This window comes from Anguilla anguilla, chromosome 15 (genome assembly GCF_013347855.1).
Source record: "Anguilla anguilla isolate fAngAng1 chromosome 15, fAngAng1.pri, whole genome shotgun sequence".
Lineage (NCBI taxonomy): Eukaryota > Metazoa > Chordata > Actinopteri > Anguilliformes > Anguillidae > Anguilla > Anguilla anguilla.
The window spans coordinates 30,747,596-30,767,153 of record NC_049215.1 but is presented as its reverse complement, the minus strand read 5'-3'; the positions used below and the strand labels follow the sequence as shown (position 1 = coordinate 30,767,153).

General features: G+C 46.1%; 1 protein-coding gene and 1 long non-coding RNA gene across 3 annotated transcripts in view; one reads left to right on the top strand and one right to left on the bottom strand.

The window, feature by feature from the left end:
• The window catches only part of LOC118214147 (collagen alpha-1(IV) chain-like), a 55,386-nt gene that overhangs the window by 15,335 nt on the left and 20,493 nt on the right, over positions 1 to 19,558 (bottom strand). Inside the window, exons 2-29 of the mRNA XM_035393785.1 lie at positions 13,251 to 13,307; positions 12,185 to 12,274; positions 11,616 to 11,660; positions 11,351 to 11,395; positions 10,995 to 11,057; positions 9,726 to 9,779; positions 9,286 to 9,312; positions 8,741 to 8,818; positions 8,539 to 8,601; positions 7,866 to 7,901; positions 7,563 to 7,601; positions 7,363 to 7,455; positions 7,226 to 7,261; positions 7,066 to 7,125; positions 6,855 to 6,890; positions 6,173 to 6,217; positions 5,845 to 5,877; positions 5,215 to 5,275; positions 4,941 to 4,976; positions 4,693 to 4,839; positions 4,059 to 4,139; positions 3,618 to 3,701; positions 3,236 to 3,306; positions 2,600 to 2,791; positions 1,846 to 2,014; positions 1,455 to 1,547; positions 948 to 1,052; positions 716 to 813 (exon numbers count right to left, since the gene is read on the bottom strand). Coding sequence (XP_035249676.1) covers positions 716 to 813; positions 948 to 1,052; positions 1,455 to 1,547; positions 1,846 to 2,014; positions 2,600 to 2,791; positions 3,236 to 3,306; positions 3,618 to 3,701; positions 4,059 to 4,139; positions 4,693 to 4,839; positions 4,941 to 4,976; positions 5,215 to 5,275; positions 5,845 to 5,877; positions 6,173 to 6,217; positions 6,855 to 6,890; positions 7,066 to 7,125; positions 7,226 to 7,261; positions 7,363 to 7,455; positions 7,563 to 7,601; positions 7,866 to 7,901; positions 8,539 to 8,601; positions 8,741 to 8,818; positions 9,286 to 9,312; positions 9,726 to 9,779; positions 10,995 to 11,057; positions 11,351 to 11,395; positions 11,616 to 11,660; positions 12,185 to 12,274; positions 13,251 to 13,307 — 2,037 coding nt within the window. The remainder of the gene's footprint in view (positions 1 to 715; positions 814 to 947; positions 1,053 to 1,454; positions 1,548 to 1,845; positions 2,015 to 2,599; positions 2,792 to 3,235; positions 3,307 to 3,617; positions 3,702 to 4,058; positions 4,140 to 4,692; positions 4,840 to 4,940; positions 4,977 to 5,214; positions 5,276 to 5,844; positions 5,878 to 6,172; positions 6,218 to 6,854; positions 6,891 to 7,065; positions 7,126 to 7,225; positions 7,262 to 7,362; positions 7,456 to 7,562; positions 7,602 to 7,865; positions 7,902 to 8,538; positions 8,602 to 8,740; positions 8,819 to 9,285; positions 9,313 to 9,725; positions 9,780 to 10,994; positions 11,058 to 11,350; positions 11,396 to 11,615; positions 11,661 to 12,184; positions 12,275 to 13,250; positions 13,308 to 19,558) is intronic.
• Positions 49 to 9,566, top strand: LOC118214153. Of its 2 annotated transcripts, XR_004762591.1 has the most exons (4): positions 49 to 1,511; positions 8,478 to 8,861; positions 9,043 to 9,368; positions 9,516 to 9,566. It is a non-coding gene; the product is annotated as an uncharacterized LOC118214153 (long non-coding RNA). The 2 variants fall into 2 exon arrangements; XR_004762590.1 differs by lacking the exon at positions 9,516 to 9,566 and having other exon boundaries at positions 9,043 to 9,497.

Genomic DNA, 19,558 nt, shown 5'->3' with positions numbered 1-19,558 from the left:
TTCACTCTCCTAGCTGGAAATTCTGTCATACTTTCTAAGAAACAAGCAGGAGTTTCACCTTGAAAACAGTATAAAACAATCATGCTCCGTCAGTCATTATTATGATGCACTGGCAATTTGTGTCTTTGTTCACTTCCACCCAGTCCTGGCTTGTCTGTATTTGTCATTCTAAAAAGTCTTTGGGACGTTTCTTGGCATGACCCTTTTTTCTTTGTCAGTGGTAACTGAAAAGCATTTGGTCAAGAGGAGAAGAAGAAGAGGAAACATGCATGGATTGGCAAGTGGTACGTCTTCATGCCGAGTTAGTGCTGGAGAGACAGGGTTTCCTTGGTGGCTTACCTAACCCTATCCATGCATTATCCGGTCAGCATTCAGGTTAGGTAGCTGCCATTGTTAGCCTACTAAATTCAATTCAGTTTGGCAACGTTAGCTGTCTGGCAACTTACGGCTGAAGAATAAGATTCCAATCTACTTCTCTCGGCTCATATGGGCTAGCCAGCTATAGTTAGCTAGGTAATAGGGGGTGAATTGGAAAATCCTACTGTGTAAAAAAGATGCAAAAAAGTAATAATAAAAAAGAAAGAGCACTGAAAAGAATACTGCATAGTGTGCCTTTAATTCTCTTCTCTTTAGCCATCGATCATAGGCATGCTAAAAGGAACTGCTAGATGGGCATTCTTTGGCACTTGACTTGCTTCCTCATAACCGCATGTACCTTTTGCCCTGGTGAGCCAGTTTTTCCGGGGAAACCATCCTGCCCAGCTGCTCCTGGTGCTCCAGGTATCCCAGATGCACCCGGTATTCCAGAAAAACCTGAGGAATGAAAAGAGAAATCATTTTATTTGTACAACAGCAACTCAATACCTTTAACCTGCTTTTGTATTTCAGGCATCTGCAATATATGGAGGAAGGGGAAAGAGCGTTGGTTGTGGGTGGGTACGGGGTACCTTTAGGGCCTGGGAGGCCAGGTAATCCAATTCCTGGGAGGCCTGGGTCACCCTTCTGTCCAGGGAAACCTGGCATGCCAGTGTCCCCTCGAGGACCTTGATCACCTGGGGAGACACCATCACAGTTGTACTGTCATTCACCCCTCATCTTTACTGACCTTCACCTCTAATCTTTACTGACCTTCAACCCCTAATCTTTACTGACCTTCACCTCTAATCTTTACTGACCTTCGACCCTTAATTTGTACTGACCTTCACCTCTAGTCTTTACTGACCTTCGACCCTTATCTTTATTGACCTTTGACCCTAACCTTTACTTCCCAACTAACAAGATTACAGACTAATAACAGAAACAGAGATTCAATCAGAGAGTGAAATGCAAAAAGAGATTATTTGGGACCTTCCTGTTCCTGTTGCCATAACTTGCAGTATTTGCCTTTTTTCAGACCGGTTCCTCTGTGCTGGCCCATGCAATAGTCTGAAAAAAGGAACACCTTCACTGCTCACCTTGCCGGCCAGGTCTTCCCATGTCCCCTCGAGGTCCAGGGACACCTTGTGGCCCAGGTGAGCCAACACCTTTCCCAGCTTCACCTTTGGGTCCTGAGAAAGAGAGATGAGCTTGTGTAACTCACTGATCCACCCTCACTAGGATTGAAAATGGTGATGGTACCTGGTGACTTTAGGCCGAACCCAAACCATTACTTCGTGCAGAATAGTAATGCACTATAGGCATCATACAAAATTTCTAAGAGAATATTAATAACTGACACCAAAATTATTAGAAAGGCCTGAGATTCCAGGACTGATTGAGATTGGATCCAAGTTGGAGATTTAAGCATCAAAAATAGTTTTCCACTGATGTGACTAATGAAATCTAATCAAATTTAATCATACCCACCTGCAAAGCCTGGAGCTCCTGGGCGCCCTGGCACCCCCTGATCACCCTTCTCTCCCGGCTCCCCAGGAAGACCAAACCCTGGGATCCCAGGGGGCCCTCGCTCTCCTGGTGTCCCAATCGAACCCGGGTCTCCATCCCTGCCCCTGTCTCCTTTGATACCCACAGTTGCCTGAGAGGAACAGAGAACATTGGTGGTTCAGACTAGTTTAACCTGGTGTAGACTGGTTTAAAATGGTTTAAACCAGACTTTAATTTAGACTGGTTTAGGGTTTAGCTCAGGCTTGGGTTTGTGTGTTTTTCTGTAAAAGATACATGTCGACATTCCCATTGTGACCTACCTCCTGATTCCCTTACGAATATTTAAACATTCTTCAAACAGCTTTTATTTTCAAACAAACTTCAAACAGAGGGCAAAACGCCCTCTGAGTGTCGAAGGTCCTCTGACGTGCTGGGAACGTTTTGCCCAAAACGTTTGTGCAAAAATAAAAGATATATAAAGAATATTTTATGGATGCGTGGTCCTTGTCTCATTCCTGCATATTCAACGTAGGACCAGCACCCAAGTTTACATACTACTGAGTTGAGCGTGTTTCTTTTTCATTAATACCGAAATATTCCAATCAAATATCAAATGCTAAATGCCAAAAGTTTGTAAAAATGGGATTTATGGGAGGTGAAGTTCAGAGGCAGTGAAACGTAGTCCACAGTTGAGTGGCTGTAGTGGTGTGATCATCAAGTAGCAATGGCCACTCACTGGCTCTCCTTTGACTCCAGTATGGCCCGGGATCCCATCCCGGCCAGGGAGCCCGTCCACTCCCGGTAGACCCCTTGACCCTGGGGTGCCAGGAAAGCCCTTGTCCCCCTTCAGTTCTGGTGCTGCATAGATGTCACCTGGCGGTCCATGGGCTCCTGGGGCCCCTATCAGCCCTGGGGAACCAGTGCTGCCCTAAGGGGGAGGGCAATAGTGGGATTAGTGTTTTGGGGTTAGGGTTAGGGTTTCCCTGTCCCCCTATCTACACGCTTTTCTTTTTCTTTCTCTGGATTTTCTTTTGCGTAATGTTCATAACACATAGCTGTGTAAACACAGTTGTTGAGGCATACCTTTTTTTATACAATACATATTGTCGTTTGTTAGGTTTACATTTTACCTATGGATAATAAATGTTCCTCTGTACCTTCTTGGCAATGCCGCAGTTTTTGTATTCCTGAGAGAAACACTGATGTTCTCCACTACTGCAAGTCACTCTGAATAAGAGTGACTGCCAAGTAATTGTAATGTAAAGCAATGAGTCTTAAGCACAATCGCAGGGTAACACAGTCCGTTCCGGTGACAGGTCACATGGTAGCACAATCCAACTGCAGACAGTCAAACAGTAAGACAGTCACTCACTGGGTCACCCTGACGACCAGGAGGCCCAGATAGACCCTGCTCTCCTTTGCTGCCGCCAGGTCCAGGGAAACCTGCCACCCAGACACAGGTAAACATTGTAAAAGGCACAGGTACAGCGCAGGACTGAGGTTCCCAGGTAAAATAACACAGCAAGCCAGCACCTTCCCTTTGGAAAGGATGTGTTCCCTCACATAGGCCATTACTGCTGCCCCTGTCAATAATGGATACACAGCCTATACAGTCTTATAGGGTCGAGTCGGTTCCTTGACACAGGCTTCAAGGTGACCTCTACAGCAGGAAACCGCATTGTGTTTGCATTCGTTTTTGGTCATCCCTGTGAGCACTGCGTTTTCACTCAAGGTTACTCTAGTCCTCTCCTCACCTTGTTTTCCCTCTGGGCCAGGTGGGCCCGGAAGGCCAGGGAGACCATGGGCCACACAATGCAAGCAGGTCTCTCCTTGGTCACCTGAGGGAAGCCACACAGGGGGGGACGTGTGCTTAACACTTCACTTCATCAGGGTCTGAGATTCACATTTCTTTACGTTCTTTAATGACCAGGTGAAGCTTCTTGGAAGAACAGTGGATTAAAATGAAGACACATCAGCACTTTCTATTGTGGTTATTGGCAGCTCCGCACACCAATTAAGTGCAGAAATCCCAAAACGAGCCAATGAGAGATGAGCACAGCTCTAGACGGAGAACAGATGTGTTAATCTGGATGCACCTGCACTTTTAACCTCTTGTTAACAGTTTCAGTGAATCAGAGAGGTGCAGAGGTTCTCGTAGCGGGCGAGGGGTTAGGGGAGCATTCAGTCTCTCACACCTTTCTGGCCCTCTTCTCCACCGAGTCCGGGGGGCCCGGGTGGCCCCGGGGGGCCGTGGTTTATGTTGCAGTCTCCATCACCTGTAGAAAGGGCAGAGCGGACAGTGGTTAGGGCAGCTGTAGGGCCCTTTAATGGCAGTACCCAAAGCTGGCCATCAGAGCTTCAGCCTCCCACTCAACCCCGCGCCATCTTCCCAGACCCACACAGCTCTCTGCTCTTCCTCTGCAGTCTGAGGCTCAGCTTTTACATGGAGGGGGACAGGATTCAGTCCTATTCCCTGGTACCTGCACTCTGGCAATCTCCTGTGAGCAGTGCAAGCTGTTGGCTCCTACTGCCTTCCATGTTCTTCTTCTTAGATTCTACCGTTAGCATAGCAGCAGGAACACAGCCATACAGCTCCCTACACTGGCTGTTTTCAGTACGTCACACTATGAAGCACGAAAGCAAGGCAGTAGGTCCACGGCGGGAAGGTCATGTGACCCACGTGGGACCCAAGGCTGGCAGCACGTTCACATCGGGAAGGTCATGTGACCCAATCGGGGCCTACTTCGGCTCCGCCTCTTCCTTTTTCCGGACGATGTTACCTGGGAGATCCACACACACTCTCAGGCATGAGCAAAGGTGTGCTCTCACCTGGAGGGCCAGGTGGGCCAGGTGGCCCCGGGGCCCCGTTTATGCCTTTTGGTCCAAGCAGTGACAGCCCATCGATACCCCTGTCCCCTTTCTGACCGATCTCTCCTGGGAATCCTTTCTCCCCTGGGGGGCCCTCAATCACATTGCCTGAAGAGACCATGTGACACAAAATGGGGGAGATTTCAGAGGTGAGATCAACATCTCTATTGAAACTATCATAATACCGTGAAATTAAAATGGCCACCCACCAGGAAGACCCCGGACTCCTTGAAGCCCAGGGAAACCTGCAAGCCAGAGACACAGTGTCCAGTCAGATTGTCACAAATCACAGTACTAGACAGGTCGCTTTTTTTTAGTTTTTTTAACTAAAAACCGAAGTACGTGACAAAAAATGTGCCATCTCCATGAATGAGCAATGAAGTATAAAATCTAGGCAAGGGTCGTAAATAAATTTCTTTTTTTAGAAATGGTCTGTTGCCCATGGCCTCCTAGTTTGGAATATGTGATGATGTGCTTCAGTACCCTTGTCTCCTTTTGGACCTTGAGGACCGGGTTGACCTGCTGGGCCAGGAGCACTATCACCCTGTTAAAGCAATCAAATGCACGATCAATCGCACGATCAATTCAATTACCTTCGGATATAAACTGTCTACTCAACAATTATCCACAGTACCAAACTTCTGAAAAAACAGAATCACAGACTCTTGATTGGGGTCATTTGTTTTATTGTTAGTTAAGTCTGTAATTACAAGTCAGATCATAACATGTGCCTCCAGTTAAGCAGAAACTTTTTAAAATGCCCAAAACTTGCACAACTGTACGATCCATGCTGTTTACCAAACTGATCTCAATGGGGATATGACTGCAACTGAAAATAGACATAACAGCTGCATCAGGCCTTTAGTGAGCTTCTACCCATTTTACCATTTAGGATTTAGACACATTTCCCACAATTGAACACTCCTTACTGTTTCTCAGAAACTCATCTCTTTTTTTGGGGGGGGGGGGGGGGGGTGTTATAAGCCATAATCAAGCTATTTGAAACTGCTGGTAAAATTTACCAGTGACACTGTATCTGCAGATGGATATCAACACTGCAAGCTCAAAGAAAGCAGAATAGTCACAATGAGAGCAGTATTAAAATGTACGTACATATCCTGGACGTCCTCGCTCTCCCTTTTCACCCTGTGTCAAGTGCAATTACAGGTTCCGCAGTTATTTGACAGTCTACAGCATTCAAACCATTGTTGATCAGTCCTATATTTAAAATACTTAGAAAGAGTTTGTAAAGAGAGTCATACTCCGTTTAACACACACTGCCCTAGGAAACAGCCACTCCAATTTTACAGGTTTCTGCAACCATGTAACATCTATGGAGTTTAAAGCAGCCAGTCTATCTATTTATCTAGCTAACTAAATGAACAATTTGACATAAATATGTGGGATAAATAGATTTAAAAGAGAGCAGATTTTCACGTACCGGCTGTCCAGGGTACCCGGGGCCTCCAGAAAACCCTTTCTCGCCCTGCAAGAGCAATAGACGTGTGCACGGTTAGGGTATTTAGGCTACTTAATTATCAGCAAAATAAATTGTGTTTAAGGTATGGTTATTTTTATTTTGTTGATAATTTTCCCTCCCCAATTTTGAATGCCCAATCATATTCATGAGCCCTCATAGCACAACCTCCACTACTTGTTTTGGAGGATGTAGATAAGGAGGTGCCTTCCTCCAAAGCACACAACCCCAGCCAGTGCTGTTTGTCACACTGCAGCGTGCAGGTTGGGCTCACACAGCCCACCAGTCAGAGGAAGACGCTCCATGTACAGCTTAACATGCTGATAATTATGGGCGTCCCGGTCGACCAGCAGGGGTCACCAGTGAGCGATGAGACGCTGTCATCCTGGCGGGCTGAAACCCTCCCATCCCTGGGTTACACTGGAGCCAATTTGTGTGTCGCCCTGTGGGGCTGTGGCCACAGTCGGCACTGGCACGGTCCAGATCTTTTACCAGACCATTGGGCCCACCCGTGCAACCAGAACATTGCCTTAACAGGATGAGCCACCCAGCAGCCCCCAAAGTCCAGTTATGCATTATTCCTTAATAGCAATCGGGGGGAGTTAGTACACTGTTCATGCAAGACATATCAAAAGTCAGAACATACTTTACTCCCATTCTCTCCGTCCTTGCCTGGTTTACCCTGGAATCAAACGAGAAGCTCAGTTCAGTGCACTGTGCATCAACCAGATGTGCATTTAGATATTGCTGCATGTTTACGGTGACTGTTTATATGCATTTAGATATCGTGACGTGTATATGCACTGGTTGTACGGAACGGTCACACGAATAATTCAGCAGCTGCGCGATGCTCTTACCCTTGGGCCAGGAGAGCCAGGTTCCCCTTTGACACCAGTCTGGTAGGGTAAACAGTAACCCTGCAGAGAAACACAGTTGGGACAAACAGCTCATATACACGCGAGGGTGGATCTGGTTGTTTTTAGGCCACATAATGGCCACGCTGAGAGCCACGCTTACTTTCTCTCCTTTTCCACCACGTTCCCCTGTTTCACCCTGAAAAAAAACAAACAAAAAATACATTTCCCATCAGGCAACTGAAATGCATTGCGTGAACTGTATATTATTTGTGTGGGATTATTGTGACAGCTCCACACCTGCGGTCCAGGTACAGCAATTGTAATAGGAGGTTTCTCCTGTTCATGGGGGGGAGACGTGGGCCCAGGAGGACCCCGGTGTCCTCGGTCTCCCTGTTATACAATAAAAAACACAGAAGAACACAGAAAAATGTTTTAAGAAAAAAAGGTCACACGGCTGTCGGAAGATAGATAGATTAGCAGGTATGTCTGGCACTCACCTTATCACCTTTTTCACCTTGGAAAGACAGCTTGTCACCCTGGAATTATCAGAGACAAAACAACTTTATAGTACTTCACCGACTTCCTGTTACTTCACTGACAGAACTTCCTGTTACGTCACCGACTTCCTTTTACTTACCTGAGAGAACCTCCCGTTACTTAACTTCCTTCCTGTTGCCTCACTGACTGAAATTTCTGTTACTTCAATTACTTCCTGTCACTTTGCTGATTTCCTGTTTTTGGACTCACTTCCTGTTATTCAACGAGCACGAATAGTAGAGCACACTGATACCAGGACTTACCTGCTCTCCTTTGGGGCCAGGGGGGCCAGGATTCCCCTGGAGGGGACGGAAGAGGATTTATCAGTCGTCATTAAAATATAAACGTTGTCAATAAATGAATAAACGACACCTCATCTAGTGCTGTTGTGTTCATGCACTGTTCATGTACTGTTTGAGCCTAGCTTTGGGAAACTGTGAAAACCTGTGGATTCGATGCATAAAAATCGGGGATTAAGGACTGGTCACGGTTCACAGAAACTTAACTGAAGTTCATTACATTACATCACATTACATTACATTTATTTGGCAGACGCTTTTATCCAAAGCGACGTACAAAAAGTGCATTTCATGGTCATAGACAACTGCTTAACACAGGTTCAGTAAGGTACAATACTTATTTTGTACAGCTATTTCTAGCCAAGAACACAGTTTAGTTCACACAGTGAACACTATTCAGACCTAACCTCTGCAAATCCAACTAGGCAGAAGAATAAGCTACAGTATTAGGACAAATACAAATTACCAAAAAGTGCTGGGATGGGGCAACATGTAAGTTCACATCACAGGATGGTGACAGAACGCATGCTTATGCTCTGCTAATTAAAGTTTTTGTTGTTTTTTTTTTTTATACAGTACCCTTCATAAGAGCACCTGGATCAGGACCACCGTGACCCAGAAGGGCCAGACTACTCACCCGGGGTCCTGGAGGTCCTACGGGTCCATTTTGGCCTGGAATTCCGGGACCTCCCTGCGCTCCCTGCGAAAAGTTTAATGGACAAAAATGTTCGGAAGCAAACACTTCCCAGGCCTGAGTGACGGGTTCTGTTCGGAGTGCAGAGCCACGCGTCTGTTCGAACTCAACCGCCGTCTTTCAGCCGACCGCAGCGCGAACGTACCTGCTGACCGGGCATTCCGCTGAAACCCTTCTCTCCTTTCTTTGGGATGAAGCCGCCGATGATGCCGCCGGCATCCCCCTGGGAGAAACACGCAAAGCTGGTTGTTCAGTTCCTTGCTTCGGTATTTAGCAACCTCGTAACATCCAGTTTGTTTTATTCCTAAGTCGATCCCATTCTAGGATCGACTAACCTCAATCATAACCATAACTCTAACCATAGCCATACCTATAACCCTAACCCTAACAGTAACTCTAACCAAAACCATAACCCTAACCATAATGCATTGCAACATCCTTTGTCAGTTCAGGAAGACGCAGAGTTGCAGCTCCTTCACTGAAATGCATGCAGGAGGCCGCATGCATGTCTGCAGCCCGTACAGCCGTTTGCTCCAGAGGACTGCTCCGCCTGCGCAGCTAACGCATATGGACCACAGGGCCCGGCCAAACAGGGCTGACAATGCATGAGCAGGTGGGAGGGACACCCAGCCGACAGAATCTGACATTCAAAAAGAGAAATTACCACCAAAAAACTCCCCTTTCTCCTACCTTGTCTCCTGTCAATCCGGGGATACCCTGAAAAAGAATTCGTAGAGAAGGATATATGTGTTACCAATAACGACAATATACAGGTAAATGCAAATGTATTGGGACAGTTGTGGCAAATTGGTCATTTTTCCTCTGTGCTAATCAAATTAGTATTGTCAAATCAAGCAATGACTTTGAGGCAAAATTTTCAATGTGCATTTATTTTATGTGTTTTTTGTTTTTTTAAACAGGCATTTATACAACTACATTACAACTTCGCCATTCAATGAGTCAAGTCCCCCCTATTCGTTAACTGTGTATCAACTCCAAAGGCATCAGAAATATTGTTTTAATGCTTATCAGTAAACTGTAATCAATCTATGTGGGAAAGCAGTGGTTGGGAAGGCTGCCGTCTGAATGAATGATCATGCATGTCCTGTTACAGGGAAGTGCAAACCTACAGGAGGGCCGCTTGGTCCAGGAAATCCTGGCAAGCCATCATTGCCCCGGTCCCCCTGGAAAACATAAGGTCAGTGTAAGTAAAGCACAGTGGCAATATGCAAAACACACTATTATTATTATTATTATTAGTAGTAGTAGTAGTAGTAGTAATCGTAGTAGCAGTAGTAGTACTGCTGGTAGGACTATTCATGTTAATATTAATATGAGTTTATGAACTGTAGATTAGCAACAGAAGTGTAGGGTAGTTCTCAGTCTGCCTCTTATCAGACCCACAAAGGAAAACAGACTGTTTACTGTGCTGACAGGGAGTCAGCAAGTGGGATGAAGAGACAGTGCTCAGTTGCAAAACATCCGATTGGATCAGCATTATGTGAACTTTAGGTTCTCCATAATGCAGTGTAATCATGTTTTGTATTGTTGGAAAACTGATGTCATGGGGAACAAGTTGTTGTCTTTGGTGGTGGGGTGCCGACTAAAGATCTTGATACCCATGGGTCAGCGCCCAGCCAGACACAGAGGTGTGATATGCTCACAGAGGTAGTGCGAGCAGGACCATTGATCTATACTGCTTTGCCATGATTGCGTCTTTATTTGGTGACTTTGGTGTTTTGCTTCGATCGTTTTGTGTGTAAGAAGAAACGTGCAGTGGTTTGGGGAGACTCGTCCACACGGTCTCCTGCACCAAGTTTGACAGCAGGCTGCTCCGTCTACGCACAGAGGAAAGGTCAAAACATTATTTTTGGGAGTCAGATAACTGAGATGACGTTAAACGAATCCCGTTCCAGTAGCACCGCGTAAGACTACACGCGTTCCACTCAGATACTTCCGCTGTTCGGTTTGCGGAGGGGTTTCTTGCAGTCGGTGACCTCGACGCGATACGTTTTGGTTTCTCACTGTTGTTCGTGACCTCACCGCACCTTTTGGTGTATCTAAGAGGTTCCTTACAGTAGTAGTAATAAGAATGATAATAATAATAATTTGTAAACAATAATAATAAAAGTTGGAAAACTCAAATATTACAAAGAATGATAAGGGCAAACAGGACCAGGGCATTTTGAGAGGGACAGAGAGGAACAGAGAAGAACAGAGAGGGAGAGAGAGGGACAGAGAAGAACAAAGAGGAACAGAGAGGAACAGAAAGGGACAGAGAGGGAGAGGGACGGAGAGGGAGAGAGAGGAACAGAGAGGGACAGAGAAGAACAAAGAAGAACAGAGAGGGATAAGAGAGGAACAGAGAGGGACAGAGAGGTGTCAGTCATGCGCTTTACCTTCGTCCCATTACAACCCGGGATGCCTGCTGCACCTGGGGGGCCATCTTGCCCTGGGATTCCCTGTGGAGGGAAAAGGATCACCTGATCACCGGAACAGCTTACCCACCAAAAGCCTATATCTGCCACATGGAAATACATATCTACTGACACTTATGAGAACACACAGGCATGACAGAACTACATAATCTCTACTGTCCAAACGTACATCCACAGACCAGGGTACATATTTAAAAACTGAGTGGGGTGTGGAGGCAGGCAATGTCTACTGGAAACTGATCAGTGACCCGCAGTAGAGGTGCAGTGTGTTCAGGTCTGTGTGTGTGTGTGTGTGTGTGTATAGGGTCTGTACTTACTGGGAGACCTGGGTTTCCCGGAAACCCCGGCAAACCTGGAGGACCCTGCAGGACAGAGACAAAATCTGAGCAACGCTGACACAACGTTCATACAACACTAAGCAAAAAACAATGGAAGTAAAATTTATGTGCATTCTCTGAAGAAATGCAGTAAGATGGATGCACTACTCAGTGTACCAGTGCAACAGCAGTCACTTCCTGTCTGTGCTGCCATTCAGGAAGTGCTTCAGAGGAGGCTTCGAAAGGTTCGAAATGTGTTACTTACACGTGTTCCTTTCAGCCCGGGCACTCCTGAGTCTCCGAAGTCTCCCTGCAGGTGGAGTTTAAACACTGAGCGTTTTTATGGGCAGACAGTACTAATAAAGTTTAAACACTGAGCGTTTTTCCAAGCGTTTTACTGCTCACATGCACATGCTAAGACAAAATTATTGTACCGATGTCTAGGTCCCCCTTAAATACACATTTCTCATAATTTTCTATTGTCATTTTTGACCTTGTTTTTCACTAAAAAAAAAAAACTGTGGTGTTACTATAATCTATGAAATTCATGTCTTTTCAAAATGGCATAAATTCTGTCGCTGCCTTCTTTTGTGATAATACTCTTGAGAAAGCCAAGTAGCATCCGGGTAAAGCAGTCAATGAGAGAGAGAGGCAACAGAGGAATATGCTCCAGTCAGCACCAGGGGGCAGCACTGAGCTTGTTTGTGTCAAACTGCGAAATTCAAGTTCAACACATAAAAGCACGGTGCTGCCCCCTGCTGTACACTGGAGGTTCTGTGACTGTCCTGGATGCTGGAGCAGGGAATGGGGGAGAAGCTTGCTTCTGTCACTCACCTTGGGGCCAACTGGCCCTGGGGGCCCCTCATGTCCTTGCATTCCAGGAAATCCCATGTTGCCTTGCAGTCCTGGAAACCCCCTCTCACCCTGAAATACAAACAGACCTGTTATTCACAAGCGTCTCCATGACACATTGCACCTAATGATCCTGCAACTAAGAGGATTTACATCAAACAGTTAATCAATCAACAGAATTGATATTTTATAGTACCATTTCACAATTAAACTATCCCAATAAAGTGTATGAAGTACCTGGAAAAATATCTGTTGTGTTTATAAAGTGCATTTTATCAATTTAAAGAATTTTACAGTAAAGATGAAAACCCACCTCAACTACCACCAATCTGTGGCACCCAACATGAGATTGTGGCCAATTTAAATGGATGAACAGAAAATAACATGCATCTAAGGGCACTTATTAAGAGCTGCAGTCAAAAAACTATTTTTGTCAGTGTTTTGATAGTATCTGTTACTACATAATAGTAAGAGGGATTGAGTAACATGGATATTGGAACACAGTAGGGAGGAGGGATTTGAAAAGCTTTCATTGGTGCTGTGTTCATCTGGACACCAGAGAGGATTCATGAGTCATCCATGAGGACTGTTGGGTTTATTTATTTGTCTGCCGCCAGGTGGTGCTGTTGCCTCATCAACTTCCTAAGTGTGTTCCAACAATGGGCTGTGCGTATGTTTGCGTGTACATGTGCTTGTGTGTGTGTGTGTATTTGTGTGCGTATGTGTGCTATTATGTGTGTGTATGTGTGTGCTTGTGTGTGTGTGTTTGTGTGTGTGTGCCTGTGTGTGTGTGTGCTTGTGTGTGGTATCACTGTGCCTAGCAGGCTTTTTGGCTGTGCATCATTCCCAGTGGTCAACTAAAGCCAGAACATTTTCTTTTAAAAAAAAAAAATACAACTGCTTTTAAACATTAACACATGGAACATCTTACAAGCGCTGAAAATAAAATAGTGCAGCACCACACGGTCCGCGGACACAGCTGCAGCCCCACACAGCTAGGAGAGGGGAGACAGTACAGGCGCAGGAACGAAACGACGCACATACATACCTTTTCACCTTTGACCCCAGAGCAGTCGCACTTCCCACATCCCGTGCCGGAGCATCCCTGCAGAGAGAACAGACACAGGGGATCAGCCGTCCGAGCCCCACACTAACGCTGCTGCTGAACAGCCGTAGTCACTTCCTCCAATGGCTGCTTTCAGAAAACAAACACATAAAAAATGTTAATGACGTAATGAAACATTATTATAGACATAATTAAATCTAATAATTTTTAATTCACATTTGTTTAGTTTTTCTGTAGGTCCTAGTTCATGGCACAGGATGCAGCCCTGCGTCTGATTGTACCAGATCTTTGACAGAGTTGGTGATGCACTGTGTATCATATCTTTGCTCACATTTACCACACATAAATCCTCTAAACTGTGATTTTTGTGATTGCAGGATATAAATTCCTCTCCGGCAGAATCACCTTGTCAGTGGCTCAGATGGGTCTGTGATTAAGCTCATTTTGTTACAGTGGAATATCAGATAACAACAGACACATTTTTTAAGCTCCCCAGTGAATAATCTTGTTTCTGTCCTGTTTCACGTAAACTGGGAGAAATAGCTTTCTCCTAATGATGCACCCAAACTCTTAATTTTCAACACATTCTTCATGTATGATACAATAAAAAATAAATGTGATAACCCCCTTCTGCACGGTCACGGGGTATGGGTAATGTTAAACAGCTGCCCAGTTCATGTTCGTGATTGGAGGATTCACAGGGAGACTAGGAGACAGTCTGGTTGCTGAAGACAGGCATGTAACAGACTACCCAACCCTGTAAATCAGGGGTGATGTATCATTTGAATGGGTGCTGCTATGACCAGGCAATCCCACTCTATAACTGATTCGGTCCTGTGTCAAACGATTTACTACGGTGCAGAGACAGGTGTGTGCTGGGAGCCATATACCCACCCCCCCCCCCCCCCCCCCCCCCCGCCCCCTCTTTCATGACGCCCAAAATGAGGAGCCACCTAATGTTGTCTGTCAATCTGGTGTAAGCCAATCACTGCTCAGTTGGGGTGAGCAGTCTTCGGTTGGAGAAAGTCAATGATTTGCTGCATGCCTTAGCTCCATTGATTACAGATTACAGGGACGGAGTGTGGCACAGTGGGTAAGGAACTGCGCTTGTAACCGAAAGGTCGCAGGTTCGATTCCCGGGTAAGGACACTGCCGTTGTACCCTTGAGCAAGGTACTTAACCTGCATTGCTTCAGTATATATCCAGCTGTATAAATGGATGCTATGTAAAAAAGTTGTGTAAGTCGCTCTGGATAAGAGCGTCTGCTAAATGCCTATAATGTAATGTAATGTACAGAATTTCTCATTGGTAAAGGGTAATTACACCTTAGATCACTTCTGTTGTACCGTGTTTGCATGCCTACTTTATGATAAAACATCTTAATCCATTATTGTCATTTCAACATTTCTGAAATATTATTTTATCAACAACAACAAAAAAAAACTGGTAGAAAACATATTGGTGCTGCCCTCTAACGTTTGAAAAATGCTTTCTGCATTCCATTCTGGCCCCGCCCCAATTGTGATACCAGAGTACCACTTTGGAGGTACTACTACATCACGTAGATGTCAATCAAGATATATTAAGCGGGAAAATTGCTGCTGCCCACAAAATTGTCCATTTACTTTTTAATACCGCGGAACACTACTGGCAGATTGGTTTCAGCCCAAAGTTTTTCAAACCGGAGAAACATGGTTGCCTGTTTATAAACTAACTTCTAAACAGTCCATTAATGTTTGAACTTTGATATTTGACCTGCCATGCCTAGTTTGACAGTTTGATCCAAGTTTCATGAGCCAGGCATCACTATGCCGTACAAATAATTTGCATATAGAATACTTTATGCAAATGAGATGCACACGCCTACACCGCCCACCCTGAGACGCATTTTTTCAAAATTGTGCAGTAGGCGGAGCCCGGCTGAAACAGCGAGTGCAGTTACTCTTTAATTCTTACAGAAAACCAATATATAGTCAATAAATACAGAGAAAAGGCCAGTATATATGAAACATTAATTCGGTCATTTGAGTTGTTAAATACTCAATGTTTGCTTTGTACGTCATTGCCGGGGAATAAAATAACATCACAGTTTGCAAAACCCGTCCCCTGGTCCCGTAACCAGCTGCAAAGGGAGACCCCCAACACCCCCTCATGTCCCACCCTACCAACCCCTTACCCCCGCCCCTCGCTCCCAGCCTAATTTCCTCAATCAGGGACAAGCCTGGGAACTGGGCTGCACACACACACACACACAAACACACATGCACACACACACATGCATGCACACACACACACATACATGCACAAACACACACATGCACACACAAACACACACATACACGCCCATACACACACACATACACGCCCATACACACACACACATACATGCACACACACACACACACACACACACACACACCCATACACACACACACACACACACACACACACACACGCCCATACACACCCACAAACACACACACACATACAAACACAGGTGGTGGGGAATCCGGCCAAATGCACACATCTGTAGGAACGCGTCTGTCTCTCAGGCCTGGCTGTGCAGGGCTCTCTCTCTCTCTCTCTCTCTCCCTCGGCCCTGGGCGGGAGGTAATTGGATCAGTATGTGGATCCTTAACAACCTTGGGAAAGACCGGCTCCGGTTCTCATAGCGTGTTCAGCGTGGCCCGCCGCGCTTCCTGTGCGCGACCCACTCCTGCTCGCTCTCGGGGGGTCCCCGGGCCCAGGTGTTTGGCTTTAGATTTTTTTTTTTTTGCAGGTTTGTGAAACGCATGTCTAGCGCCTGATCTCACTCGTGTAATTTGCACACTTTGATTCGCACAGGGTGCGCAAGAGACGGTCTGCGTTTCATTAATCTGTAAAAACAACGGGGACAGAAGCTGGGAACTTCGAGCAACACCACCAAGCACAGCATATAAATCGTTCTCTTTTCTTCAATGCTAGCTGGGAACATATTAATGGGCAACAACGCAGAGCTAAGCGCAACCTACAGATATAAATCACAGGCAGTCGAACACAAACACATTTTCAGTCGTTTCTGTGCTTGCTACCTTTGCATACCCCCCAGATATAGTGTCCTAGTGTTCTGAGCCCATATCCACTCACCATGTTCAGCAATACAGCTGTGCTCAGGTGAGGGATGTGATGGACTTACAGTACAGAGGCTATGAGGCAGTTAGGTGTGTGATCATCAGGTACAGTCTCACAGACTGGCAGGACACACACACACACACACACACACACACAAACATATACATGCTATTATAGAATGGCAGAACGTACCAGCTACTCCCAATTCCCTCGCCCCCCCACCACACACTCTCTCGCTCTCTCTCTCTCACACACACATACACACACACAGACTGGCAGAACACAATAACCACTCTCACCCCCCCCCCTCCCCCCACCCACACACACACACACAAACCCCATTAGTAAAATTAAGGGAGCTGATTGGGTGAATGGGATAAAAGGACTCAGCCTTTATTCTGGAGCCAAAGTAAAGGTTGTTTTAAACCCAGAGTAACCAAATAATCCATATGCGAAACACTTTTACAGTAATTCTGCTATGTGAGCAGCCCTTTTAGCCAGGCTGTAGAGTTCAGGTTTAAGTTTGTCTGATTGTGCTCCATGAGCCACAGGCAGAGTACAGTTATCGTCTTTAATCTCTCTGCTAGACATTCTGTTTAGGAGCCTGTGTGCAGTCGCACAAGTGCCTGTCTGTGAGCGCCAGCATGTTGACGTGCGCTTTGTGTGTGTGTGAGTGTGTGTATCTGAGAGCGAGGCCTATACTACAGGTTCCCAGTATAATAGCAGGATGTTTGCATGACATCACAGATATTATGTGATTGGTGGAATCTGTATTGCTCAGGATGAAAGACAAACAGCAGGCACAGGCAAGTACTGAAACATTTGGAAAATTCCAGAGAGATAGCCACAAGTTTTTCTACGATAGTAAAGGCAGTCGAAATCACTCAAAAAGCTATTAATTATGTTATACTAAAGCCTTTACCAGATGCTCTACCCTCTATCTATCTAGTGACTTACACAGATCGCATATTTACATACAATCCACTCCTACATCTGGATATTTACTGAAGCGGTTCAGGTTGAGTACCTTGCTCACAGGTACAATAGCCACCCCCCAGCTGGGAATCAAACCCATAACCTTTTTAGTTACAAGCCCAGTTCCCTTACCTATTATGCTACACTACCCCCCGATTAGTGATAATGTTATTTTTGAGTTAATGGAAACGAGGGAGGATCAGCTGTGTGTGGGTCCCACATAAAAATCTACAGACGGCACCCTGTTCACCACAAAAATAATGTGACCACAGGGGAGCCAGGCACCTTAGTGTATAAAAAAAGAAACAAAATTAAACTCGCACTGAAATTTTATACAAGGTGCTGGTGACCGTAGTGATTACAATAAAGAAAAAAAAAAGAACATCGTGTACACTCAAGCTCTGTAATCTTATTACCGACATTTCACCTTTCGTTTCAAGAATGCCCCCGATGAAGTCAAAACGCTGGCCATAAAATTAAGTTTGCGGCGTTCAGTTCATCGTTTAGGCACCTTAGCCCATTCAGGTGATGCGAGGTTATTGCATTATCAATACACGAGAATATGCCGAGAAGCTTCGGAGCGCGTTTAAACAGAATTTAATCTAGAACGGAATCTTAAGAGTTTCGCCAAGGCCTGCGTTCACTTTTCCCCCTTTTCGGTAATCGCAATTAAGCCCTGATTAAATCCCCTTCTGAAAAGCTCCAAACATGAACGGCGCAGCTGGCCTGGCCCGGAGAGTGGCCAGCATTCCTCCGCTGGCCCCGGGGGGAGAGCCGTACGCTGGCGCCCGGTCCCGCCGAACGCCGCCCCGGGCCAGCTCCGTCGCCCCAAAACCAGCTCTCTCATCGCAGGTCACATGGGGATGTTCTCTGTGATGTGTTACCGCGTGACGCGACCATAACAGGCCGTCCGTACACTCTGCTAAGAACCGAAGTAGTGCACCCCGATACCCTAGCAGTGCACCCTGATACCCTAGCAGTGCACCCTGATACCCTAGCAGTACACCACAGAACCCAAGCAGTGCACCCCGATACCCTAGCAGTGCACCCCGATACCCTAGCAGTGCACCCCGATACCCTAGCAGTGTACCACGATACCCTAGCAGTGCACCCTGATACCCTGGCAGTGCACCATAGAACCCAAGCAGTGCACCCTGATACCCTGGCAGTGCACCATAGAACCCAAGCAGTGCACCCCGATACCCTAGCAGTGCACCCTGATACCCTAGCAGTGTACCACGATACCCTAGCAGTGCACCCTGATACCCTGGCAGTGCACCATAGAACCCAAGCAGTGCACCCTGATACCCTGGCAGTGCACCATAGAACCCAAGCAGTGCACCCCGATACCCTAGCAGTGCACCCTAAAACTCAAGCCACCTCATAGCCTGTTCAGTTTTTTTGTTTTCAAAGCAGTTTTTCCCCCTGCATTTGTCTGACCTCTGACCTCTCGCCACAGAATCACATCTGTGTGCTCCCCAGATCCAGTCACGTTTCTGTGTGGTATCCAGAACTCATTCAAGGCCAGATCTGATAATATTGCTGTATGACATCATGATGATGAGTGATGCCTGGATGTGATCAGAGGTCTGTCTGTTGCCAAGTTTCTTTCAAAATTTTACCACAATTTGCACAATTTACAGTTTGTTCAGTTTATGTAATTTAAGTTTACACTGTTAACACACAGTTTCTGCAGTTCATTAAGTTGCTGCAGCTTACAGTTTTGTGCATTTTATTAAGTTCACACAGTTTTTGTGCAGCTTGGGCATGGCACCAGGTCGTTGGCACAGTCGAGGCCAGTTACGCGAACAGCCTGGCCAAGTGCTTTCCAGAAAGCTCTATCTCGCCCAGCATCTCACCAGCAACACTCCTGACCTCACCCACATGCAGACGGTGTGCTAGTCATCCACCGGTCCACTTCAGCATGTTCTGACACAGCCACTGTTTTTCTGAATGTAGCTCAGCCTGATCCATTTGGCAAACCAAGCAGTCGTTTCCACCCCCGCTCCTGTGAGAGGTGGCAAATTCCTCAGAGAAAGCTAGAATGCTTTGGCCAGATTTTGGGTGGGGCGCTCTCACTCGCCGATCCCCCCCCAACCCCCACCCTCCACCCTCCACCCCCCTCACCTTCCAGCCAGACAAAGCTACAGGGCACCTGTAAGCCATGATGCTTTTCATGGAGTCAGTAATTAAGTGCATATGTG